General features: G+C 37.1%; 2 protein-coding genes and 1 long non-coding RNA gene across 3 annotated transcripts; all 3 read right to left on the bottom strand.

Annotated features, from left to right (window-relative positions):
• Positions 1-1604: 1604 nt before the first annotated feature.
• LOC140180250 (uncharacterized mitochondrial protein AtMg00240-like) lies at positions 1605-2063 on the bottom strand. Its single transcript, XM_072220703.1, has one exon. The coding sequence runs from the start codon at positions 2061-2063 to the stop codon at positions 1605-1607; it is 459 nt and encodes a 152-aa protein (XP_072076804.1).
• A 4455-nt stretch (positions 2064-6518) lies between these two features.
• LOC112755078 (uncharacterized) lies at positions 6519-8287 on the bottom strand. Its single transcript, XR_003178895.3, has 4 exons — positions 7862-8287; positions 7594-7686; positions 7400-7498; positions 6519-7015 (listed from the first exon to the last, which is right to left on the bottom strand). It is a non-coding gene; the product is annotated as an uncharacterized lncRNA (long non-coding RNA).
• Positions 8288-18984: 10697 nt separating this feature from the next.
• Positions 18985-20327, bottom strand: LOC112757602 (protein FAR1-RELATED SEQUENCE 5-like). Its single transcript, XM_025806157.1, has 2 exons — positions 19684-20327; positions 18985-19537 (listed from the first exon to the last, which is right to left on the bottom strand). The coding sequence occupies exons 1-2, from the start codon at positions 20325-20327 to the stop codon at positions 18985-18987; spliced, it is 1197 nt and encodes a 398-aa protein (XP_025661942.1).
• Between the last annotated feature and the right edge of the window lie 7670 nt (positions 20328-27997).

Consider the following 27997-nt stretch of genomic DNA (forward strand, 5'->3'; position numbering starts at 1 on the left):
ATTAAATCTGACGCTATAGTTGGCGCGAATTTGTCATGATTTCCTGCCAAAAATTACCGGAGATTTTACCGTCGGAAGTCACTATTCATCGGTAATTATTTGGCATGGCAAATTTCTCATCAAATTCGTTGCTGAATCTGACGCTAAAGACAACGGTAATCGTCACCGCTAAATCAGACGGTACTCAACATTTTTCTTGTAGTGTGAGTTATTAGGCATTAGGATGAGTTATGAGGAGTTAGTGTCCTCTTTGTAACATATTCTTTGATAGGGGTGTTCGCGGTGCGGTTGGATCGATTTTGAATAAAAAATTCATCCAATCCGAATACTAATTTTACTTGTGGTGTGGTTTGGATTGGATTGGATTTGTGCTTTTACAAATAAAATATATATATAACAAGTCTCAATATCAAATTTTAAATAACTAACAATGACATAACAAGTCTCAATAATATTTTGAAAGACCAACAATAATATAAAAATAGAATTAAAATTATAAGTTAATTAAAATAAATAAATAAATTAATTTTTGATCATAAGATGTTTATTTAATAAAAATACATCAATAATATAAAAATGTATAACAAATTAAACATATTATAAGTAAAATTATAAATATAATAAAACAATAATAATATTATAGCATATTATGCGGTTTGGATTAGATTGGATCGGTTTTAAGAATAAATTTGAAATTCGGTCCGATTCTTGCGGTTTGCAAAAAATAAAATCCAATCAAATCCAAATTAGTGCGGTTTTAATCAGTTTTCGATTTGAATTAAATTAGATGAACGATTTAATGTTTAAATTTTAACACCTCTATTTTTTGGAATTAAAAAAAATACTTAATTATTGAACCAATTCCTTAAAACTTTTTATATTCTATATTAAATTCATTTTTATAATATTAGACTTATAAAAATATTCTAGAACAGATAAATAAACACCAACTAAATTAAAATTTGGAGTAACCTTTGAAGAAAATCTCATGCCCTAAACTGTTCAAGCTGTGATGTTGATGGTTTGATGAACCAGAAGGGATTAAGAGAGGGAGAGAAATAAGTTCTTCTCATTGTTGGAGAGAATGAAAAATTCCCTTTTGAAAATATTTGTTGAGTTATTACACCTTATATACTATGTACTTTTTATGTACTCTCACTAAAAAATAATTACAATGGTAAACCTATTATTGATATAGAAATAATCTAGATAACACCCTCCCATAAACTAGAATTGTATAAATCTAACAATCCTAGCTTGAAAACATTAGCAAGAAAAGGACCCGGTGGCAGAGCTTTGGTAAGAAAATCAGCAAGTTGATCCTTGAAACGAACTGGCATAAGATGAATGAGACCAGACAAATACTTTTCACGAACAATGTGGTAGTCCACTTCAATGTGTTTAGTTCTTTCATGAAAGATGAGATTATTGGCAATGTGAATGGCTGACTGGTTGTCACAGAATAGAGTGATAGACTTTTGAAGCGGCAAGCCAATGAAATCCATTAAGAAAGATAACCAACTAGCTTCACAAGTGGCAACAGCAAGAGACCTATATTCAACTTCTGCAGAGGACTTGGCAACTGTGGTTTGCTTCTTACTCTTTCAGCTAATGAGCGAGTTCTCAAGCATGAAGCAATAACCGGAAACGGAGCGACGAGTATCAGCACAGGTAGCCCAGTCAGCGTCGGTAAATCCAGTGAGATGCAGATTAGAAGTAGAGGAGAAGAAGAGACCAGTTGCAGGTCGGCCTTTTAAATATCGGAGTACACGAAAAGCAGCCTGTAGGTGAGAAGTGGTTGCACAGTCCAAAAATTGGCTCAAATGTCCCACAGCATAAGAGATATCGGGTCTAGTGTTTGTGAGGTAAAGGAGTCGGCCGATGAGCTGTCTGTAAACAGTGTTATCTGTTAAAATGGTACCTGATTCCTTTGAGAGTTTCTGACTATAATCAAATGGAGTAGAGAGAGGCTTGCAATCTAGATAACCAAAATCTCTGAGAAGGTCCATGGTGTACTTCCGCTGATAAATGTGAATTCCAGAGTTAGAGCGTGCTACTTCCATCCTCAAGAAATATTTGAGATCACCAAGATCCTTTATTCTGAATTTGTCATCCAAATCTTACTTGATGGAATTGATTTCACCAATGTCATTTCCGGTTAAAACCAAGTCATCAACATATACTAGAATGGCAGTGAAGCTTTCAGATTGTTTCTTGATGAAGAGTGAATGATCATCAAAAAACTGCTTATAACCAGCATCCACAAGAGTCTGAGTGAGCTTAATGTTCCATTGCCTGCTTGCTTGCTTAAGCCCATATAGAGATTTTTGCAATTTACAAACCAAACATGGTTGTGACACAGCCAAATCGGGTGGTATCTTCATATAAACTTCCTTGTCCAAATCTCCATGAAGGAAGGCAGTGTTGACGTCCAACTGTTTCAAATGCCATTTCTTTGCCGCTGCTAATGCTAACATTACTCGTAGGGTAGTTATTTTGACAACTGGACTAAAAGTATCACCATAATCTACTCCTTGCACTTGAGTGATCCTTTTGCAACTAGCCTCGCTTTGTGCCTCTCTATGGTGCCATCGGGATTGAATTTTACCCGAAAAACCCATTTGCAACCCACAACCTTCTTGTCTTTTGGGACTTCAGTGAGACACCAAGTTCTGTTCTGATGTAGAGCTGTCAATTCATCTTGTATTGCCTTTCTCCAACATTCATGTGCAGTCGCTTCCTCATAAGTGCTAGGTTCTTGATTTGAGGTGATGGCTAGAGAAAGTGACTTATATTTTGGGGTTAATTTATCATATGACAAGTATTGTGAGATAGGATATAAAGAGTTAGAGTTGGCAACATTGCTAGAGTGAGCTGTGTGGGTTGTCATACAATGATAGTCCTTCAAATAAGCAGGCGGTTTCTTGACTCTTTCAGACTTTCTAGTAATGCAGTCATGTATGATGTCAGAGTGTTGTGATGCAAGTGCATTGTTAGTGTGTGGTGTGGTAATGGGTGCAATGGTGTGTGAGGAAATTGGTGAGTGCATTGAGCTTGAGAAATGTTCATTTGAATCTATGAGTGTGGTATGTGTGGGTGATTGCAAATGATGTGTGGATGGTGTATCATATTGAAAAAGATCAATGCATTGTGGAGTACGAATGGGTACCACAGAAATGTCAGTGCTAGTGGAATGTAAAAATGGAAAATGAGTTTCATAAAAAATTACATTTCTGGATATGAAAATTTCCTTTGATTTTAAATCAATAAGTCGAAAACCCTTTGTTCCTAATTTAAAACCAAGAAAAGCTGTTTTTCTGGCTCTTGGGTCTAATTTTGTTCTTGAATTTGTTAATGTGGAGGCATATGCAAGAGAACCAAATACTCTTAAATATGAAAGGTCAGGTAAGTTACCATACAAAAGCTTATAAGGACTAGCATTATCCAGGTTAGTGCTGGGTAGCCTATTAATTAGGTGAATGGCGTGACCAACTGCGTATTGCCAAAAACAATGTGGAATTCCTGATTGAAATAGCAGTGCTCTAGCAACACCTAAAATATGCTGGTGTTTTCTCTCTACAATCCTGTTTTGCTCTGGTGTTTCTACACAAGAAGTTTGGTGTAAAATTCTAGTTGATGCAAAAAAGGATTTTAGAGTGAACTTTGGCCCATTGTCGGTCCTTATACACTTAACTTGTTTTTCAAATTGTACTCTAACAAAATTCACAAAATTAATAACCAATTGTGATGCTTCAGATTTGGTTTTCATAAAAAAAATTCAAGTGAATTCGCTCTTGTCATCCACCACAGTTAAAAAATACCTATGTCCTTCATTGGAAGGGACAGAAATAGGACCCCAGATATTCATATGAACTAAGTCAAAACAATCTTTTATTTTAGTTGTACTAAGATTAAAAGATAATTTCTTTTGTTTTGCAAAATGACATGAATCACAAGGAAATTTTGAAGCAATACAATCTATAAAAGGATAATACTTCTTCAGAAAAATCAATTTATGCATGGGTATGTGTCCTAATCTAAGATGCCAAATGTTGTTGTGCTCACTGTGTGAAGGTGTGGTGGGATGAGTAGTAGTCGTAGTTGCCGCCAATGAAGCTTGCTTTGTTGGAAGAGGGGGAAAGTGAGATAATTCTGGTTCTCTACTCATTGTATATAACCCTTCTATACACTCAGCAATGCCAATCATTTTTTATGTGGATCTATCTTGTATCTCACAACACTTATCATTGATTAACAGTTGACAATGTAAGTTTGAGATTAACTTTGACACAGATATCAGTTTAAAATCAAAAGAAAGAATGTATAAAATATTTTTGAGAAAAAAATTTTTAGAGAATGTGATTGTGCCAATGATGGTGCTAATAGTTTTGGTCCCATTTGGAAATATCACATTGATTGGATCAATATTTTGAAAACTTGCAAAAAATCTTTTAAGTCAAAAGTCACATGATCTGTTGCACCGGAATCAATGACCCATAGTGCAGATTTTGGAGTGATAATGCTCATAATTCTCGCATTGAAATATAATGCAATGGTTTTACCTGGAGTGGAAGTTTGAATGGAATTAATCAAAATTTGATTTGCATTATGAGGTTGTTGCTGCACACTTTTGTCTTTGATCAACTCTAACAAGGCAAATCTTTGCTCTGGAGTGAATCTAGATCTTGATATTCCAGTGTTCTCTTGAAGACAATTGAGCTGGAATTGTTTGTCACTGAGTATATCATCATGCCCCTCAGTGATCACGTGATTGATGGTGGTGTTATGTTGCTGCCATTGATAGAAATGGGAGGAGTACCCATGCTTCTTATAGCATACATCTTCTGTGTGGCCTTGCTTGTTGCAATGAGAGCAAGCCAATGTAGCTCCACGACCTCTGCAATGGGAGGATCTGTTTGCCATGTTTGCCATTTTGAGAAATCAATAAATCACAGAGTAATAGGGATTCAGATCTTCTTCCTTCCAACTCGTTAATCGGAACAGCTATGTTCACCAAGAAAGAATCTTGCGAAATAGCCTCTCATCAAACTCTATTGGATGAGTTTGAAGGAAGAGGTAAGAATGGGGAAAGAAAATGTCGAAAGAAAAATTAGGGATAGAAAGAAAATGGCAAAATTGGATTGATCTCAATTCACAATTTTTTTTTAATAATTTGATTCACAGCTTAGTTGCTCTCCACGCTCACCGCACCATGAAGAAAATCTCATGCCCTAAGCTGTTCAAGCTGTGATGTTGATGGTTTGATGAACCAGAAGGGATTAAGAGAGGGAGAGAAATAAGTTCTTCTCATTGTTGGAGAGAATGAAAAATCCCCTTTTGAAAATATTTGTTGAGTTATTACACCTTATATACTATGTACTTTTTATGTACTCTCACTAAAAAATAATTACAATGGTAAACCTATTATTGATAAAGAAATAATCTAGATAACAACCTTCAAATACCCTCCTAATGTGGTTCGTAGCTGAACAAGTTAGCAAGTGTTTTTTTTTTTTCACTTCAAAAGCTGAAAAATACTCTGAACAGGTATAAAAGAAAAATATTCTATATTCTTCACTTTTTATAATAATTTTGAGGCAAAGTCTTCGGTATAGACACCAAGATAGTATCTATATGTGTAGATAATGGGTGGCAGGCTGTGGGGATGACATGTGGTATATGGAGGGGACAAAGTGATCAGGCCTTAAAAGGAGTTGCAGGAAAAGCTGATGGGAGCACGTGAGGGAAGGTCTTTGGTTAGATGGGGTAATTAGGTGTTAAAACTGGTAATCAGTTTTTGCTGATTAGGGGCCCAAGCCTTGTGGCCCATTTTTTGTTGTTGGACCAAAATATTTTGATGCTTTTTTTTTAATCTGTTAACAAAAAAAAGGGACCCAGGTAAACCCCAAACCTCGCTCGTGACCCAACCCCCTCCCCTTGTTCCCTGAAACAATCATTGATACACGTACAGGAGAAAGCAGATTCAAAGAAACCCTCACGGTGTTGACCTCCGCCTAGCCCTGCATGGTCGCCGACTGACAAAGGTCCTCGGCGCCGACGCCGTCCAAGGTCCCAAGCACCGCAGCTTCTTTCTCCATCCTCGCCGCCTAACCCAGATCCTCCATCGTCACCGCCTGACCAGTAACTCGGCAGGTCCTCGCCGGGTCTTCATCTTTGCTGGCTTCTCGGCACGGACCCAGGTTAGTGGCTTATCGTCCTCATCTTCACTGAGGGTGTGGTCTTCTTCTTAAATTTTTGTTTCTTTTTCTTCTTCAAGTCTTCTTCGGTCTTGCCTTGCATTTTTGTTCTGAAGTTCGGTTCTTGGATTCTTCTTCTTCGATCTTGGGTTGGGTCTTGGTTTGAAGCAAGGTTCTGAAAACCGAACCGGTCATCAAACCGCTCTAGCTACTGGTTCATTGGTTTATAGGTTCAACCGGTTCGACCGTGGTTAAACCGAATAAACCGTTTTATAATAAAATAATAAATAAAATATAAATAAACACATGAAAATATAATTATATTCTAATGTAAACTTTAAAATATCATTCAAATTAAAAATACTACATAAACCAGAATGTTATAATCTCATTCAAATACAAATTCAAAAGTCAAAAAATAAAACAACCAATCAAACATAACATAGCAACATCAATATGCACACAATTTCAGAATAGAAGAAAATTTTATGGAGTAAAACAGCTACCTATTTGCTCATTCAATCAAAGAGGAAGGAGGAAGAAAAAAAGGACAAAGTCCATATCATCCATAGTTAACATAGAACTCTACCTCATGCTAGGGGAATGAAGAGCAGAGTAGAGTACTTTGCTAACTTACATATCTGAGTTGAGATATTCAATAAAGGTTCACAAAACTTACAGTGCAAGATGCCTGTGATGGAGGCTTATTTATTTCTGATTGAATATAATCATCAACAAGCTCGAATTACTGTAAAGATGTCTGCATCTTGTAAGGGAATGCTCGAAAGGTGCATATATCTTCCCATCTAGGTTTTAGCCTAAATAAAACAAATGCCTTAAGAAATGAGAAAACAGCACAAAGAACAATATACTAATCATAGAAAGTGACAGCCACCAAAATCAAATGTTATTATATCAAGGTACATGAAAAAATCCAGTTTTAGGATGCATAACAAAACCAATGAGGACTAATTGAAGATCAGATCAGATCCAATATATATATATACATAACAAAACCTATAAGGACTAATTGACATGATGAAGATTTTGCATTCTCAAAACCCTGGAGAAAAGTATAAACTATTAATATTTATATAAAAAACAATCCCGTCCCAGATAAGATTCTAATGCTGAAAAGAACTCCTAAATAATAGCTACAGACAAATATACTAAGAAATTTACACATAAGGAGTGAGTCATACATGCGAGAATCAGGATCTTTGCGTGGATAATATCCTTTCTTGATCCAGAACCTTAGAAATGGTCCATTGGAAAAGTAGTAGGAAATTCTAGACAAAAGCCTACAAGAATAAAGAATAAAAGGTTACTGCACAAGTATCTAGCATTTCAATTGCTGCAAATTAAAAAGCCAATGACTAGATTTTGGGCAAGTCACCTTCTAAGCTTGCTATGTGTAAATCTTAAGCCGATATCAAGCAAGCGTTCAGTAAGAGCATTTTTGGACCATATAGGCCGTTCATCAAACAATCTAGATACAGCCATGTTCAGTTCATCAGAATTCAGTTCACCAGAATCAATGAAATCACAAAATCAGTTCATAACAGTTTCAGAGAATAGAGACTCAGAGTTCAGTTCATCAGAGTTCAGTTCATCAGAATCAGATTTCATCACAAAATCATGTTCATAACTAAATTAAAAATTACCTGGAAATGAGGAAATCTATTGCTTTCTCTCAGAGCTCGAAGGACAACGCTTCAACGCTTCAACGCTTCTCTATTGCTTTCTCAGAGGCAGAGCTCGACGGAGGTGACATGCGAAGTGGCTGAGGGTGCGACGGAGCTGTGTGCGCGACGGAGCTGACGGCGGGAAGGTGCTGACTGCGCGAGGTATCGGAAGGCGCGACGGACCCAACAGCGCCACAGAGCTGACGGCGCGACGCTGGTGACGGCGTGACGGTGCTGAAGGCGCGACGGAGGTGAGTGCGACGGCGGTGAGTGCGTTGAGGGCCTCGTGGAGTCGTGGGTGTTGTTCTGTTCTGTGGGAGGCTGGAGTGATGAGAACTGAGAAACTGGAGGCTGGACGAAGTGGAGGCTGCGAAGGGGAGAAGGGAATTAGGGTTCCCACAACACGCCAACCGATAACCGGCCGGTTTGTCGGTTTAAGGCCGGTTTTCAAATTCTGCGGTTTTTCTTATTATCCGAACCGCTTCAGCGTCCGGTTCACGGTTCGACTGGCCGGTTCGAACCGGTTTTCAGAACATTGGTTTGAAGTTTGATTCCGTCTGTTATGTGCAAAATTAGTTCTGTGAAAATTTATATGTATGGTTGCTAAGGGTGAAAAGTCACTCTGTTAGGCGGAGTTTACACTGTATGGTTGCTAATGGCAGAAGCTTACTCTTATGCTAATGGTGGAAATTTGTATATTGTTGGATGCTATAAGCAGAATTTGAATGTCTCCGAAGTACTTGGATTATTGGATTTGAATGTCTCTGATTCATTGAGTATTGATTTGTGTTTTTGATATGAAATTTGTGATAAAAGATAAGTGACTTCTCGTGATTATGAAATTTGTGTTTTCCCTCAAGTTAATTTTGGTTAATGTGATTTAATTGGTGTTTAGGGCAGGAACCAAAGAGGTTTTTTTAATTGGATTTGGAAGGTGAAGTTTGGTTGACTTTTGGTTTAATTTGGTAACAGTGTTTATGATTGGGTTTATCTGGTTTTCATTCTTTTTGAAGTTGGTAATAGTGTGATTTTCCTTTGCTGTTTTGTAGTGTTTGTTGCCGAATGATGGTTGTTCTCTCTTGCCTCTGTTTAGTAATCTGTATTGAAATTATGTACATTTTCAATGCATATTTGTACACTTTCATTGATATTATACCTTGTGAATAAGTATCCGATTAATTATTATTCCACCGTTGTGGTTAAAATTTTTGTCTAGTTGATGATTTGTGTACCGATTTCCTTTACTTGAATTTGTAAAGTTGACTGTGTGTTATATCGGTTTGCTACTGCCCTTTTAAGTTGCAAAATTCTTTAGGGTTTTGCAATTTCAATTGGCGGATTAGCTATGTAGGTGTTATGGTTCTCTATTTGTTAAATTGTTGTTGTGTAGAGGTTAAGGCTGTGTATGAATATAGCAACTTGCCATTTTCTTCTCAAATAATTCGAATGTTGTGTTTTGAATTTTCGAATGAATGATGATTTGGTTATTGTTTTCCTTGTCGTGAATTTGTTAAGTTGATAGTTTCTTAATTTGTGTCGGAAGAGCATTTCACTTGCAGGATATTGTTGTATGAGGTCAGCGAATCGGTTTCATTAAAGTCTGTAGCTACATCCGACTTGGAAATTTCGTCTTTCCATATCAATTTTCAAGTTGCCAAGAGGAGAGAACACGATGACATGTTCGATGAAATGTACTATTTAATTTTATTTGAGTTAAAAAATTATAAAAAAATAAATAAAAAAAGTGTTTTAAATAGTAATTATAAATGTTTGAGTAATTTTTTTATTTTTTATCTATATATCAGCAGGTGAACTCGTTTAATCGCCGACTTGTGGTTGGACTAGAGACTCAGTAGTCTAATAACCTAAGTAGTTCGAACAGCAGTTCACTTCTAAACCCATGGTTATTATTAAATTATTGAAAAAATATAAACTTGATGTTATGACACTGAATAATAAATTTTGTTAAATGGAGTACTAAACAAAATAGTATTAAAAAATTCAAAAGAAAAGGGTATAACAAGGAATAAATAAATTAATCATAACCTGACATTATTATTTAATAACCTTTTTTAACGAGTTATCCATAAGGAAGTGAAGATATTAAACATTTCATATTCTTATTACAAATTTTAAGAGACATAAAATTGAAATAAATTTATATAAAACGATTTTACCGATAAAAATGACAAAAAATAAATAGTATTTTATAAAAAATGGAATGAATTAGAATAATAAAGTGTATAGTTTATGGTGAAATTGTTAGCATGTCAAATATTTATTATTTTAATTACGATATTATTATTATTATTATTATTATTATTATTATTATTATTATTATTATTATTATCTTTATCTGTGGGAGGTTTTGGGTTGTTATAATGATGCATCTAGTATATACTGTGAGTTCAAGTAGAAGAGATTAGGTCTCACAAAAAAATGAGGAGATTTGGATGGGTTATCAAAAGAGTCAAAGAGGACATTAGAAGCTTTTCAATTGCACAAATCACGATGAAAGTATAGAGTGGACAAGTTTGGGGGTGAACAGCATGTATTTTTATTTTGAGAATGACATTTGTTGGAAATATAAGTTACTACATATAATGATTACCTATCTAATGAATAAAGTTGAGGATTCTTAATTTTTTTTTATTACTGTTTCAAGAAAGTAACATGTTATCATGGTCCTTGATACAGTTTTTAATTCATATGTATTGGTTTTTATAAAGAAAAAAGAAACAAATATAATGGAAAAGAAAGCAAATATCTTATTTTCCTATTCAATTGAGTAGTAGTTGCATCATGTATCCAAGTTACGTTAAGAATTGGTTAAAATTACATGAGGTATTCACTGTCTAATATTTTTTGTATGATTTTATATCATAAAATAATAACCAAATGATTAAGGTGTGATTGGTTGACAATTCTAGAGACAAGTATAATTTTCTTGCACACAGGAAAGGCCAAAAAATAAATACAAAGTTATGTATTTCTCTAAAAAAACGAGTCGCGATTTTAATGAAATTAAATGCAAGTGAATATAGAGAATTTCACATATTTGATTTTTGTTAAATTCTGATTATCTTATCGTTAATTAACTATAATAAACTATACAAATATAAAAACATATATTTATATGTTTTTGTTTATATTTTCTTATTTTCATTATTAGTTATAAATATAAAATATTATGTTTTTGTTCCTCTGTAGTTGTCATTTTAAAACTTTTGTATTTTGAGAACGTAATAAATTTTACTGGATTGAGTGTTTGTTTAATATTTTTAAAATATTTTCCTTTTTCTAAATTTAAAAATTTATTTCTTAATTTACTTGCTGATTCAGTCGTCGTATTTCTTATCTATAATTTTTTATTAATTTATATTTCATAACACATATTTTTAAATGTGAGTAAACAAACAATTTAAAAAAAAATCATTTTTTCATTTTATGTGAATATAATTTGTTTAAAGTAACATGTGCATTTGGATTCACTTTTATTTTCTTTAGGCCGGTGGGAGGGGGAGGGGTGGTAATGGATAAAAAGAAGTATAAAATACTTTCCTCATTCTTATGAAGTATAAAACGCCTTTCTCATACTTTTCATAGTGGTGTCAGTACTCTTGGTTTTCTCTGTAATCTTCGAAGATACCTCAACCGTTGCATGTGTTAATGCTCATGGCGACCGAAGCTGGTCGTTTTCCTTTCTATGCTGTTCGAAGAGGACGTGTCCCAGGCATTTACAAATCATGGGAGGAATGCGAGCATCAGGTGAACGGGTTCCGGAACAATGAACACCGTGGCTTCCATGATCTGTCGGAAGCCTTGGCTTGGCTGCGTAGTGCCACATCTCCTCCTGCTCGTCGGCCAACACCACATGCTCAACCGTTGAGAAGAAGACCGTCAAAATTGCTAGAAGGTGCTTTCTATTCACTCCGTTCATCTCAGAAAATTTCTTCCGTCGTCATGGCTGCTGAGAATTTGGACTGTGGAGATGGTAGTGGTGGGAGCAACCCCACTGGAGTGACTGGTGAGCACGAGGATAATTTTTATATTTTTTAATTTTGAATCGGTTTTTTTCATGTAGCACTCCTGTAAATGCAGAGTTTTGGTAATGATGTAGATTTTAATTTATTATAAAATAATAAATTGGTTTGGCTCGTGCAGATAAGGATACGGGGACAGATGACCGTTTTGTGTATCTGGAAGATATGGAGTTGATGTTGATGAGGGCGTGTTCATTTTTTCAAATAGGTTCTCCGCTTTTTGTTCCTCAGGAAATCAACACGAACGATGAGCGTGTGTTGTTCGGATTTACCGTGGTCCTGCCTCACAATAGCAGAGGTATAGATCTCGTGGCTCATGGTCCTTTGTGTTATGAGGAACGTGTTGCTCGTCAAGAAGTTTTGTTCACAATGCTAGATAAAATTCTTGTTGCTACTGGTTATACCATTCATGATTACAACTATCGTATCTTGAGCCGGGTCAAAGAAAGTTTGAATCAGTCAAGGGCCGAGGAAGTGGGTAGATTATGGAAGCGAATTCGTATACTAGAAAAAGAAAATGAGGAACTTTCTGGACAAATTGAAATGTTTGGGGAGATGTTAGAGGAATAGGTTGCATGCTCGAGGATGTAATGCATGTTTTGGATGGAGGTATTCCAGCCTTTGGGATTTCTATGTTAGTGTATTTTAGAACTAGTAATTTGGCTGTATTTTGTTAATGTTTCATTGCTGGCTAGACTTATTGGGTGGCTGGTAAATATCCGATTGAGACTGATATTACTGTTGCTGTGTTGTTCATGCTTTGCGTAATGACTTATATTAAATCTAGTCGTTAATTTTATGCCATTTCATTCTGGGGTTAGCTACAAGTGTTATCATGATAATTTATATCCAAGTCGTTGCACAAGTAATATCCAAAGGAGTGGAACAAAAGAGGATCTCTTATTTTTTGCCTAATAACAAAATATTCCATTCTGACCAGTGAACTCTTTCATGTTGGTATACTAATGAAAAATTGTTTGCTCAAAAGAAATTAGTATTTTCTAAGAGGTTGCTTCAGCCTCAACATTTTTTCCAACCTAAGATATGTTAATGTCTACTAGATCCTTGGATCCAACTTGTTCCATAATTACCAGCGTTAAACTCAAAAGGCAGAAATCACGGTGCCATAATTTTGTGGTTCTGTTGACTAATTTACAAATAAACTAACGGACCAAAAATTGATAATGTGGTGGCAGTAGATGTAGTCGCAAGCTGATGCACATATAGGTTTTTAGTCGGCCCTGCAAGGTGGGCTTGATGGATGACATTTGCATTCAATCAATCAATCTTTTGTAGGGTTGAGTGTTGCAGTAGGAGAGGGTGTTTTGGAAGCAACATCACATATTCAATACCTCGGAATGTGTGCGAAGCAAAAATCCTACTTCTCAAACCCTCTCTCTCTAAAATGGACCTCCTTTTATCCTTTAGTGCTTTTTGCTGTCTAATCCTACCGTGTGCTTCTTTTAGACTGTGAATTTTCTGTAGTACTCCAAGCCTTTCTTTTCATGAACTTACAACAATTGGGCCCTATCATCTACAAGCCCATTACTTCAACGTTTTCTTTATGAGGTATTTCATATCTCCAAGATACTGCATCTGAGAATCTCATTATTTGGACCGTGTAAACTTGGCGCCAAGTACGTTGATGCAATCTTCTTTGCTCTGGGTCGTTGGAGGCAGACATGAAAAACAAGGGGAAGGCTACTGTGCAGAAGGTTGGGGGTCCTCCTGTGACCTCGAAAGATGACTCCAGTGTGGAAGAGGCAAAGCAGATGCCGGCTGTGACCGAGGAGGCATTTTCCACATCAGATGATCCTGTCGTCGACGTCTTCAACAAAGTTCGTGAGGTGGGTTGCATAAGGATCATTTCCAAATGGACCTCTCTTGGTAATTTTATCTTTCAACCGTGTGTATATTTTTTTGTATGACATTTGTTTTCTTTGGGTTTCCAGATTTTGCTCGGATCTGATGGAGCAACTAGGTCTATAGTTGAGACCCAGGCAGGGGAGATTAAGAAGCTTAAGCGTACTGTTGACGGTCACGGAACCCTACTAGAGATACTGTGGTCGGAATATGCAAAAGGACGAGAAAGGCCGCTAACGCACCAAGAGAGGTATGGTTCAACTAAAGGTGTTGCTATTCACGATGCAAAGAAACAAAAGATGGAGTGGCACCGAAAGCCGAAGCTGGCCTCAGACGATGTCGACGAGGTGGCTTTAACCAACGATGTCGATGCTATAATAGCCAAGATCGGTGCAGAAAATACTGACAACAACAATGGTACAAGGCCAGTAGCACAGTCTACCACTGTGAAGCAACAACCACTCAAGGTAGCAATGCTGCAACCTCTTCACTGATGGTCTCTCACATGAACACTGTATTATTTGGAGGTTCTTAACATGTATAGTTTTTTTTATCACGAGCTAATGCTTCTTTGTTTCCCGGAATCATTTGAAATTTTTTTTGTAGCGGCGGCTAGAGTTCGTTTCTGGCAATGACTCCAGTCCATACCCCATTCGCGCCAACGCTGGTAAGGAAGTCCCTCTCTTTTATCGAGTTGGTGCACCGGGCTTCATGGACGGTGGAGACCTCCCGCACGTAAGTCCTATAACCTTCCTTGGTTCCCGCCTTTGTGTTGTTTACACGACATTTATGAGTGGGAGAAATAACATATCATGCCGGAAACCTGTGCAGTGTATTGAGGTTGTGTTCCGCCCTCCCGCCGGTGTCAACTTTATGACTGTTGAGTTAGCGATCGCTGCGTACGTCTTCGGTCGGAAGCTGTCGATGAAGTACGTTCCCTCATTCTTCAACTTACTTTAAAAGTTTGATTTTTGCACTTGTTACTTGCATGTCCTTGTGGTTTGTAAAGGTGCTTTAGCCATCACCGTATGCATGTTAACTTCGTGATTTCATTCCTGATGATAGATCATTAATTTGATTCTTTCATGAAGTATCACGATAAGCCATATGTTTAGCACTGTGTATTTCTTATTGGCTAATTACTTTAAGGTTTTATTAGTTGGTAACATCCATATCTTTGTGCATGGCTCCTCACCAAAGTTTTCCCTTTTTTGCTCAATCCCATAAAGTTTAGTACAACTGCTCCCCCACCCCCCAAACCCATTTATTTTTCGATTTGTGGCAAACTCAAAGAAGCATGCGTGTTTAGCCCACCAAAAATTCAAGTTCTGTAAGAAATGGAAAATTAAAGGAAGGCCTTAGGCCCGTTTTCAAACTACATATACTGCAGCCCAAAAAAATTAGAATTTTGGTTGATCCTTTCCATTCAAATTTCCAACTCCATTAAAAATTAAAAGATTCATCAAGTCCAACGGAAAACTACTTGCTATATAATAATTACCAAAACCATGCATTACAAATAACCAGAATGAATAATTTGTTGTAATGTGTTTCACACATTCCTAGTTTTACGTTGAAGTCCCAATAAATTTATTCCCTTTTGCTTTGCTGCTATATTTTCCAACTATTCTTTGCTACAGTTTTGTTTCTTTGATTCCAATTTCGCTTGATGGAACCTTGCAGGGAGGTGCTGATCCCCAATGAACATTGCCAGGGAGACAGGCAAGCTTTGTGGACGTTGCGATCTGGAGAGGAAGTTGTGGACGATGTAAAGTATTCGGAACTACCATTTAGTCGGCTCACTCTTATTTGTCTTAGTTTAATCAGTTGTATTCATAAGCTTTGTTTTAACAATAACTTTTTACGTCACCTGTGACGCTATGTGCAGGTGCTGACTCTGCTGGCTACTATGCTGACTGATGAGCGAGCAGATAGGCGCATCTGGTGGCTTCCAACGACATTTGCAGTATGTTGCCTCAACACCGAAAGATGTCATCTGTCCGCCCGAATTTATTTTAACCATGCTCAACTATATTAAGTTTTTAAACGATGTTTTAGCAACCCTTTACCAACAACTTCAACTTCTCTTATGTATATTGTAATCACGAGTGCCAATATGGAAACTAACGGACAACATTGATATTGCAGCAGGTGGCCCTGACCTGTCGCATTCTGCCAGGAGACATTGTCCTTCATCAGAGAACACTACATGGGCCGGGCTGATGATCTCACGAAGGTATACCCCTGTATTCCAAAGGACTATGGACTTGTGGTTTCATCCATCTATAGATGTCCCTGCCGAATGTTAAACTATTTTTTTCCCGCAGATCTTTGTACCGATGCACTTAAATCGTCATTGGTATCTAATGATCATCGATATCCAGAATGAATCCCTGATTTATCTAGACTCTCTCAAGTCACAAAACACGCGTGCCGCCAGGATCAACCAGATGTATTTTGTGGTAGTTTGACCGTGTCACAATCCCTTTTGTGATACTTAATAAAGATGACCAACATCCTTTAATTTTACTATACTTGAGTCTCATGTCTATTTGGCATTGCAGGCCAGGTACATTCAACAATTGCTGCGAGAAGGAAAGTTCTATGAGAGGCCAGAAATCAAACCACCACAAGTCACGAATTTCAAGTTTTTAGAGCCTGCGACGGGTCAACAAGCACCAAACTCCAATGATTGTGGCATCTGGGTTGCCCAATGGATGGAGCTGTCACACCTATGGGGATTCTTTGACTTGGAGGTATGTATAGGTGTTCTTTTAACCTGACTGCATTTTGCTTCCTGGCCACTATGGCGTGGGTTTATGTGATCTTGTGACTTATATTTCATTCTGTGATGCAATATGTTTTGAAAAAGCCCTAAAGCTTTGAACCTGTATGGAAATAACACAGTGGCTCATTTTATTGTTTGTAGAGGGTTGATGATGAAACTCGGATGAGGTTGGCCGTGGATCTGGTTATGTCGAAGTCGAACCCTAAGAGGAAGGAGGTATGTCAGAAGGCTGGATATTTTTGGGATAACTCAGTGAAGAGCTACCTCGACAGCGATGGATGTGACGCGAAGGATGGCGGGCAAGAGGATGCAGCAGCCGGCAGCATGAGCAGCCAAAGCCTAACCATCTAAGTTAACGTAGTAGAGGGTTGTTATTTTTTGAAAACTCCTCAAGCGTGGGGACGAACTTCGTTCTCCTGACGTGTTATTCTTGTTCCAAATATTCCTTCTATCATTGCATGCAACCTTTTGATTTTGTTATGTTGCATGCAGTTTAGGGGTATTTTATTTTGGGCTACCAAAGTTGGTAATTAAATTGAAAAGATGTGCCACACTGATGGCCTGAACCCATTAGAAGGGTTCCTAAATTGTGATGGATTTTAAATCACCTGCCTTGACTAATATCAATGAAACCTTTTACACAACACCCCTACATATCTAGCCGGGATATCTAATTTAGTTAAGCGTTAATTATGTTAGTATTTATAAATATATCAAAGTTTTGGATTATCGTTAAACTTTTAATTGTATATGTTACATGTTAGAACTAATAAACTTAACTAATTCTCTTTCAAGACAATATGTAACTAAAGTTTTTAAAATTTTTAATTGTCGTTGTTTTTTACTTAATAAAGAAACCTTTGAATTACTCTATAACATTTTTTACCTATACAAGATCTTGGTATACAGTTAGGAATATCTTGTAAACCAAACTTAGAAAACACATGTCATGTCAATAATGGAAATAACTTATACTCGAGAATTGGAATTAACTAACACTCGAGAAATGTTTACTAGTACAGTAAGAAAAGATAACTAAATGAAGGTGAAATTGTAATACTCCAACTGGGCGAACTTAACTTTAGTGCATGCATGTTCATGGTTGAGACAAATGTATGAAAACTTATATTTCTCTCGATGGGTTACATTGCGCTGCCAATGCCTGAAGATACAAATTCCTGGACCTGAGAGATCGTAAATCATCTGATATTTCTTTAGCCTTAAAATGCAATGAAAAGTGGGAACAGGAAAATTGAAATAAATTTATAAATTGCGTGGCTAACAAATAGAGATGCTGCTGTCTTTCAACATGCCCTCAACTGCAAAAGTATTTCATCCAATATATATAGGTATAACAACACCATAATTTACTTTTCATGCTAACTTGGATGCAGCTGCACGATTCCGGGCATCAGCCAGATTAACGGAATACAAACAAAGGAAATTTAGAACCCTTAAAAAGTTGGTAACGTATAAAACATTTTTCCATCCATACAAAGAACACCATGTGCTCGATACCTTCAACAGCGATCTTGTAACAACCGCAATATTTTCAACACCTACAACGAAGAACCTCACATTAATCCAAACTCATCCAAGATCAATGAATCATAGTAATTACTTCTACTCCACGATGACTATAACAAAATCAAGTACATGCAGCTAATTTGCAAGCTCCATACCCATAAACTCATAATACAAACAGCGCCATGAAATAAAATATCAAGAAATTCCCAAACACAATATCTGCCACAAAGCATGTTCTATGGATGGAGAAATCAGAACACGAGGAACAATCAAAAGAGAGATTACCAAGCCACAAGTCGATTACCTCTATGTTCCAGTCGACGGTGTTAGCCACTCCGCGCATGTTCCTGGTTTGGCTTTGCGCTGTGCCTATTACATGGTCCCATCTGTCGTTAGCTCCGCCATCTTGCTCAATACGACAATCATCTCCCTCTTCTAACTATTTGCCTTGATCAGCGTGCACGTCAAAGTCCGGAGAAACAACCTACATGACAACAAAATTGATATAAAATTGCTTACTTAATGAGGTAAAACTAATTAAGTAGTGAATATAGGGTTTGCAACCAAGTGTTTACCTCGAGTTTGCTAACGCTCGTTTCCTTCTTGGGACAGTGTTTATATCGTGTCGAGGTTGACATTTTTTGTGGTTCCGTGCACCTCCGCTTTGTGTGCCCAGTTTTCCTGCATCTCGTGCACTTTCTTTTTTTACCTTTGTGTCCCCGTGTGCTGGGTGCCCCTTTGGTGCGCACAACGGTTGGATCCCGAACAGCACCGGCAGCATTCGGACTCCTATCCATCGTGTCATTGCCACTGCGGGCTTCTAGATCATAGCAGATCTGCCTGATCCCGCTCATGCATTTCTTATACAAATCGTTTTTTTTTTATCCGACGAACAACATCCACTGCGAAGCAGCATGCAGGGCTCCATGTCTCAACAAGAAACCCCGCTCATCCTCTAGTCCCGTCTTCTCAATGTATTCGTTGACTGTCTTCACATCCTTCCTCCATCGGCTCAAAATCAAGCTTTCGGGAATTCTTTTTATGTGCTCGTGCTTCATGACAAAAAACATATGCCTGCAAGGAAAACCTTCTTTCTCCCAAAATCCACATCGACATACCAACCTACCTCTTTTTCGATCGTACAATGCCACCACATTCTGCCCGGGGAATCCATACTCCTCAACCGTGTACACCATGGTTGTTGAGACCCTTCGTTTGCTTACGAAGTTAACGATCGAGATAGACTCAATCTCCTTCTTCACTTGTGTGAATATGACCTTCGTGTACACCGATGCAGCAAACTGTTCGATAGGATCAAGACGGGTCATCATAACGGGAATACCGTAAATTGAACTGAACTGTGCAACCAGCTCATTGTTCCGGTACTCCCGTACTAGTAGCTCCAGGTTTTGCACAAGCTCTAGAATAGTGTGCCTAGACGACAGAAATTTTTTAAGATGGGAATTGATGCCCTCACACCGAGACGTCGTGCGAAACCCAGCGCAAAACTTGCGATGCAAGTACGCATTTGCCCACATCTTCCTCTTTTCATACAATTGTAACGCCTAAGTAACCCATACTGTTCAGCAACCTGTGCCCATTCACACTCAAACTCTTCAACCTCCATGTCAGCATACAACCACTTGGCAAAGACATCACGGAACATCTGCTCGTTGCTGTTCGAGGTCACATTCTTCTGCAGATGCCATGCACACAACCTATGGGTTGCCCGGGGCAACACCTCCCTAACTGCAGCAATCATTGATTCATCTCCATCGGTAACGACTACAGAGGGCAGCTTCCCACACATGACTTCTAACAAGTTCTCCAACATCCACTTGTATGAACTGATTGTCTCATCTAAAACCAAACCGAAACCAAAAATTGTTGTTTGCTTGTGATTGTTTGAACCTAAGAATATGACAAGGGGTCTATTGTACTTGTTCTTCTTATACGTCGAATCGAATGCAACTACGTCTCCAAAGTGTTGAAAATCAACCCTGCTAGGACCATCTGCCCAGAGCATGTTTCCCAACATACCTTCATCAGTCAAATTGTACCGGGCCATAGACATGGGATCAGCAGCTGCCTTGCCTTCCAGGTATACTATAGCAGCGTTCATGTCTCCATCAACCACCTTTGCACGCTTCGACCGATCCATATAGTTATATGCGTCTTTCTTGGTAAAACCCAAAGAAGAATAACCACCCGCAATTCCAGCCATGTACCCCAATATCTTAGATGTCGGAAACCCATACGTATGCATTCCATTCATGTGGGCCTTTGCAGAACCCGATATCACCCGAAAACTTCAGATCATATGAACCATTCCCGTCGGTATCAACTCGTGGTTATGCTCGAGGATTACTTTTCGAACCTTCCAAACCGAGCTACCCTTATCAAGGTATACAGACATCAGGGCCTGGCAATTCGTGCGTGTCTCAGGCCTATGGCATCTCTTCCTGTCTAGTCTGTTGTAGTGTTTTCCATCCCTTAGGCCAGCCCGATTACATAAGAACCTCCTTCTCACTACACTCCCATCTTCATCCTTTGCATAGTCTCCCTTATGGACCCCAAATCCGTTGCATTTCCCTAACCTACCATAAAACTCATATGCATGCTCTTCACTTCGAAACACCTTTTTCATTATGTCCTCTGCAGTCAACCCAGTCACGTAACCATATTCACGACCATCTTCATCTGACAACAACTCAACCTTTCTTAAGTCATTCTCGTCAACAACGTCGTTGTTTGAAAGGCATAACTCATTTTCACTTTCATCTGGAGACAAACCGTTTGCCTTGCCCATCCCACCATAGCACTCCATCTATTAAGTTGTAATAGTTGGTTTTTTAAATAATAACTTTTTTCTGCTATATTCATACACAGCCTTAACCTCTACACAACAACAATTTAACAAACAGAGAACCACAACACCTACATAGCTAATCCGCCAATTGAAATTGCAAAACCCTAAAGAATTTTGCAACTTAAAAGGGCAGCAGCAAACCGATATAACACACAGTCAACTTTACAAATTCAAGTAAAGGAAATCGGTACACAAATCATCAACTAGACAAAAATTTTAACCACAACGGTGGAATAATAATTAATCGGATACTTATTCACAAGGTATAATATCAATGAAAATGTACAAATATGCATTGAAAATGTACATAATTTCAATACAGATTACTAAACAGAGGCAAGAGAGAACAACCATCATTCGGCAACAAACACTACAAAACAGCAAAGGGAAATCACACTATTACCAACTTCAAAAAGAATGAAAACCAGATAAACCCAATCATAAACACTGTTACCAAATTAAACCAAAAGTCAACCAAATTTCACCTTCCAAATCCAATTAAAAAAACCTCTTCGGTTCCTGCCCTAAACACCAATTAAATCACATTAACCAAAATTAACTTGAGGAAAAACACAAATTTCATAATCACGAGAAGTCACTTATCTTTTATCACAAATTTCATATCAAAAACACAAATCAATACTCAATGAATCAGAGACATTCAAATCCAATAATCCAAGTACTTCGGAGACATTCAAATTCTGCTTATAGCATCCAATAATATACAAATTTCCACCATTAGCATAAGAGTAAGCTTCTGCCATTAGCAACCATACAGTGTAAACTCCGCCTAACAGAGTGACTTTTCACCCTTAGCAACCATACATATAAATTTTCACAGAACTAATTTTGCACATAACAGACGGAATCAAACTTCAAACCAAGACCCAACCCAAGATCGAAGAAGAAGAATCCAAGAACCGAACTTCAGAACAAAAATGCAAGGCAAGACCGAAGAAGACTTGAAGAAAAAAAAGAGACAAAAATTCAAGAAGACCACACCCTCAGTGAAGATGAGGACGATAAGCCACTAACCTGGGTCCATGCCGAGAAGCCAGCAAAGATGAAGACCCGGCGAGGACCTGCCGAGTTACTGGGTCAGGCGGTGACGATGGAGGATCTGGGTTAGGCGGCGAGGATGGAGGAAGAAGCTGCGGTGCTTGGGACCTTGGACGGCGTCGGCGCCAAGGACCTTTGTCAGTCGGCGACCATGCAGGGCTAGGCGGAGGTCAACACCGTGAGGGTTTCTTTGAATCTGCTTTCTCCTGTACGTGTATCAATGATTGTTTCAGGGAACAAGGGGAGGGGGTTGGGTCACGAGCGAGGTTTGGGGTTTACCTGGGTCCTTTTTTTTGTTAACAGATTAAAAAAAAGCATCAAAATATTTTGGTCCAACAACAAAAAACGGGCCACAAGGTTTGGGCCCCTAATCAGCAAAAACTGATTACTAGTTTTAACACCTAATTACTCCATCTAACCAAAGACCTTCCCTCACGTGCTCCCATCAGCTTTTCCTGCAACTCCTGTTAAGGCCTGATCACTTTGTCTCCTCCATATACCACATGTCATCGCCACAGCCTGCCACCCATTATCTACACATATAGATACTATCTTGGTGTCTATACCGAAGACTTTGCCTAATTTTGAACACCAAAAACAAAAACTGCACAAAAGAGGTGTAGACAAAACTGTTAGATATGCATATAACGTGCCCTTAGCATTAGAGGTGGATATACGGGTAGTCTAGTCCATTTAGTTCAGATTACTGAGGGTTAAATATTAATAGATTGAGCCAGATTAGTTCAGATTACTGAGGGTTAAATATTAATATATATATGTATTGTTTTGAAAATGTTATGAAAAAGGTATAAGATATTCATTTATCAGTAGGCGATGATGGATTCAGCAACAATGATGATGGAATCTATGAGATTGTTTGTAAAGAAGCCGAGAAGAAGAAGATTTTGGGGGAGGATGAGTGAGTTTCTCTTACATGGCTATAGAGTATGGACTGTGAATCAGTGATTCTGTGATGTGAGGCAAATTCTAATTCTTAAAAAGTGTTTATATGTATATATTTGGGCGGGTACACCCTAAACTCGACCATGTCCTATTCTAATCAAAATCTGCCCCGACTCGGGTCAAGCTATTATCCTCTCCAACCGGGTATGGACGGGACGGGTACCCGCGTATTCGGGTACTACAAAGTCTAACCACGTATTGACGCTTCACTTATTAAGGGTTTACCGTTAGGTAATAGATTGCTACACACACAAGGCGAATTTTTAACTTCTAATAGTTGTTTAAGCAGACAAGTGAGATAATCACTTAACAAACTCAAATTAATTAAGACAAATACTAATTATTTTTAATATTTTAATATTAAAAATCTTGAGAATTTGATTTTAATTATAACTTTATAAAATATTTATAATAATAATTATTATATATATTTTATTTAATCTTTTAATAAAATTTTTTATATAATTTTATATATTATTCCGTATAGGATACGCGAATATACACTAGTTATATATACTTAAAGTAGGCTAATGGATTGCCCATTAAACCGTGAGTTCAATATGTTTAACCTATGAGTTGAATTGTGCGAATTAAAAAATTCATTAAAACTACAAATAAAAAAAATTATACATTTAAGTGATGTAAATTGCGGATTAAACGAATTGACTATAACTCGTATACCAAGCATACACATTGACTGTTTCAATAACACAAAATGTGAAAATGGTCCGAGTTTAGGAATGAATTTTTTTGGATTCGCCTCCTCTAATGTTATATTGTCACTTTAGAGAAAAAAGTATATTATTAATCACTCTTGAATTAATAGTAGAGCTCACAAATAATAAATGTTATAAATTTAAAAATGATTAAAGTATCACTTTATTATTTTACTAATATTGTCATTTTAAAAAAATTTTTATATAAGATCATGAATCAATTGGAGAAAATATGAAACATGTCTTATTATAAGAGTGTGGATATCTTGTAAACACATCTTTTATGAGTTGAGTAGTTTTGTCAATCCATTAAGAACAAAACTGTGATGACATCTAGAATCCCAAAACAGACAAACAGAAGAGTTTCAAGAGCACTGGGAACACCGGTATTCTAGTTATTTTAACCGTTGATCTGAATTATAAAAAATATATATAATATATATTAATTAAAATCAACGGTTAAAACAACTGGAACACCGGTGTTCCCGGTACACTTGAAATTTTTCCCAAACAATATCTTCAAACTCGTAAACTGGACATGTATGTTTGTTTTTGGTATTCACTGGTCACAACAATTATGTGCTTATTGGATGCGCCATATTTATATAGACCATTAGATTTGATTAGATGAAATTCAAAGACTAATATGAAAGAAGAACATTGATGAACTCTTATAAATACAGAATATCCTAGTACATAAATAAATGCTTTAAATGACAATACTTTAATACACAATACTTTAAATGGTAACAGAATCTTTTATTCTTAAATAATTAAATATAAAACATATAAATACAAAATTATGAGTATTCTTTATTCAATAAGATTAATTATTATGCAAGATGTAACACCCTCACTATCAGAAGTCACGTTTCCGACTGCGCTACTCTGATAACAAGAGGTATTACGACTACTTTACATACTAAATATTAAAATAGGAGCCTGTGACTCGACACTGTATCGCTGATTTCTTTGAAAACCGGAAATAAATACTTTATCTTAAGAAAAATGCAAGCAGGCATAGATTCATATACAAGACTCCTTACATAATATCTCATAATATAATATACATATAGAACATACAACTCCTATCCCTCTTGCAAATTTGTAATAACAAAGACGAGGGAAGAAAATAATCTAATTAACACAACAGCATATAAACCAAACTCAGTATAACTCTTCTTTACGCCTCTTCATCTGGTTCCTGAAAAGGTAAAGCTGTAGGGGGTGAGAACCTAACCACACGATCTCACCACGGAATTCCAAAGTTGTCATAAGAAGATATCTAATAAGAAATCTGTTTTCAAGTTCAGTGATTATCATTGCCTTATGAATCTTTTAAAAAAACCAATAGGTAATCGTTCAAAACCTTTTCGAAGAAACAATGTTTAATCTTTCAGAAATCCAAAATCTTTCTTTTCTTATAAGAAAATCTCAATTAGAAACCAACCACGCAATCAAACAACACAATCATTAATTCAGCACCAAAGTTCATTCTCAAATGTAGCACGCCAGGCCAAACACAGGCAAGACAGACAAGGAAAGCACAAGTAGGTAGCAGTTACAGCAAATAGTTCAAATAGCAGTTAAGAACAGTTTAGCAATTAGGCAAACCAAAACAAGTTCAAACCCAAGCAAAGCATACAAATGCATATGATGCATGCCTGTCCTATGGCTGATGAGACTCATCTGTCGGTTATCCAGCCAACCCGACAAGTCTGAATTGTCCTTAGACTGTCCCCCAACGTGCATTTCCAAGAGTCTATGCATAGCTTTTTCTCAAAAATCAATATTGCTCAATGGGGATAACATTCCCGGGAATTTATATAGTGCCCGGTCACACTTACGTCGTAGGGTCAACAGAGTATCGAGTTTTCAACCTGGTACACGTGGTGGCAAGCCATGGTACTTTATCCAAAGAACCTCGTATCTCAGATAATTCAAATTTATAAGCCATGTGAATAATTCAAAGTTCATATCTCAACATTCTCAACATCATAATCATTCATCAATCCAAATCTCATTTTCAACTTCATTCAAAAATCATATTTTAAAGAAAATCCTCATCATCCTTCTTTCCATTCCATCCATTAACAATCCCAAATCAAAATATAATTATTTCTCTGATAAATAAATAAATCTTAAAACATATAATGTTTAAAAACAAATTTTTTTAATTAATTACTTCAAATAAAACTTCCAATTTTATAAAATTTCGGCAGCATCTCCTCTAAAACTCGGACACTGCCACCCTTTTCGAGTCCCATCCAAACATTTCTCAACATTTTCTCAACAATTTCCAAATCTCAATCATTTCCAAAATTCAACCAGTTTCAATATCAAATTATTTTCAAAGCGAGTCAATGCCAATAATAAATCTCTTTTTAAAATCAAGTCAGTTCATATACTAAATCATTTATAAAGTCAGACTAACTCAAAATTAAACCATTTTCAAAATTAATTCAGTTTCATATTTCAAATCATTTTTAGAGCCGATTCATTTACATTATAAAAAATAGCTTCAAAACCAAGAAAGCCACTTTTCATAATAATCAACTAAATAACCTTTTAAACTAATTTCTTTTCAACAATCACAAACTAAACTAATTTCTTTTCAGCAATCACAAACTACTCAAGCAATCGAACAATCAGTCATTCAGTCCAGCAAACAACCACATTTATGAGACAATCATAATCACAGATATATGTTTCTCCCATTAATATCTATTTATAATAACTCTGTAAGATAAAATAAATTTTAAGAAAACCCCTACCTCAATTAGTTGAATTCACATAGATTAAACGTGGTAACTCCCTTCTCTTTTAATTTTTATGGCAGCAGCAAGCACGCAACTGAAGCAGCAGCATTGTCAATCTCTTATGGCAGTGACGATGGTTGCAGCGAGACAAGGATTCGAATTGGATAAGAATCAAAAGCAAACATAGCTCTGGAAGATTCAAACCAATTCAAAGATCAGAATTGAATTAAAACAAGAACATGGTAATTAAAAGACAAAATAGAACATGCCAAATAGGTCAGAACTAAGGAGAAGAGCAAACCAGAATCAATGTAATAGGATTCAGAACCAACAGCAGCAATGGTGACATCAGTTCTCTCAGAGCAAGAACAACAACGATCTCAGCATCAATTATGCCTTTTTCGAACGGTAAACCAGCAACGACTAAAACAGTAATCCATAATTCTATAATTAAGCCAGGAAGGAACAGAGGAACAAGATAAAAACAGAGCAAGGTTTAAAGCGTTACAGTTTCAAGAATAGGAGAATTGAAATCAGAACAAGGCTGGCGCTGTCTTCGACTCTGGTGGCGGTGCACAACTCACCGGCGACTGAGGCAGCAACGTAGACAAGGCTTCCCCTCGGCGGTGAGAAGCCGCGGTGGAAACTCCGGCGACGACAAGGCGTGGCGGTGGCTGAACAGCAACGAACGGCGGCGCAACACCTTCCTCTCTCACCTGCGAACTCTTTTCTCTTACTTGTGAGCTCAACGGCAACGGCCATGGAAGCTTCTGCTCGGCGGGGTCGACGGCGACGGGTACAGTGGCGGCATCTCCCCTTTCTCCACCGTGGGCTCTCTTGTTCCTCTCTCACTCTCCCTCAGTTGGCCCAATCAACAGTGACAGCGACGCGGGTTCAAAACGGCGACGCCTCTCCTTCGACACGGCGCGGCGAGCCGCGGCGAGGTAGCAGCGCGGTCTTCTCTCTCTTCTCCTTCCTCATCTCTTCCTCTCTCTTCTCTGTACGACCTGACGGCGCGGCGGCAGTGACGCTTGCCGGCGCCGCCCTCACTCTCCCCTCCCCTTCTCCCGCAGATCCCTCTCCTCTCTTCCCTTTCTGTTTGGCTGAAGTTCATGTGTTAGTGTGGGTGGTTTCTTTTTCTTTCGTTTATTGGAGGAGGGGGAGAGGTGGTTTAGGATTTCATTAGGGTTAGGGGTAGTTTAGTCATTTCACTAAAATTAGGAGTAATTGAAAATAAAAAACCAACTTTTAATCCATTAATAATATTTGTAAAAGTATTATTTAATTATTTATTAATTTATAAATTATTTTTAAATAAAGACTTTAATTCAATAATTAGAGATAATATAATTAATTTTTTTTATTCATAAAGATTAAAATAGATTAAATTCCAAAATCTCAATTCTCTAAATCAATTTATACAAAATTCTTATTATTTTGTAATTACTAAATTTTATAGTTCAAATATAGAAAATTATCCAACAATTATAAAATTAGAGAAAAATTCTAATTTAATTATCTAAACTTG

This window comes from Arachis hypogaea, chromosome 16 (assembly GCF_003086295.3).
Source record: "Arachis hypogaea cultivar Tifrunner chromosome 16, arahy.Tifrunner.gnm2.J5K5, whole genome shotgun sequence".
Classification (NCBI taxonomy): Eukaryota; Viridiplantae; Streptophyta; class Magnoliopsida; order Fabales; family Fabaceae; genus Arachis; species Arachis hypogaea.

Excerpts from the sequence above, each read along its gene's own strand:
- LOC140180250 (XM_072220703.1), bottom strand. The coding sequence starts at position 2,063 with ATGGAAGTAGCACGCTCTAACTCTGGAATTCACATTTATCAGCGGAAG.
- LOC112757602 (XM_025806157.1), bottom strand. The coding sequence starts at position 20,327 with ATGGCTGGAATTGCGGGTGGTTATTCTTCTTTGGGTTTTACCAAGAAA. Across the intron at positions 19,538-19,683 it reads TGGGCACAGGTTGCTGAACA|GCACACTATTCTAGAGCTTG; the intron begins GTATGGGTTACT and ends TCTGTCGTCTAG.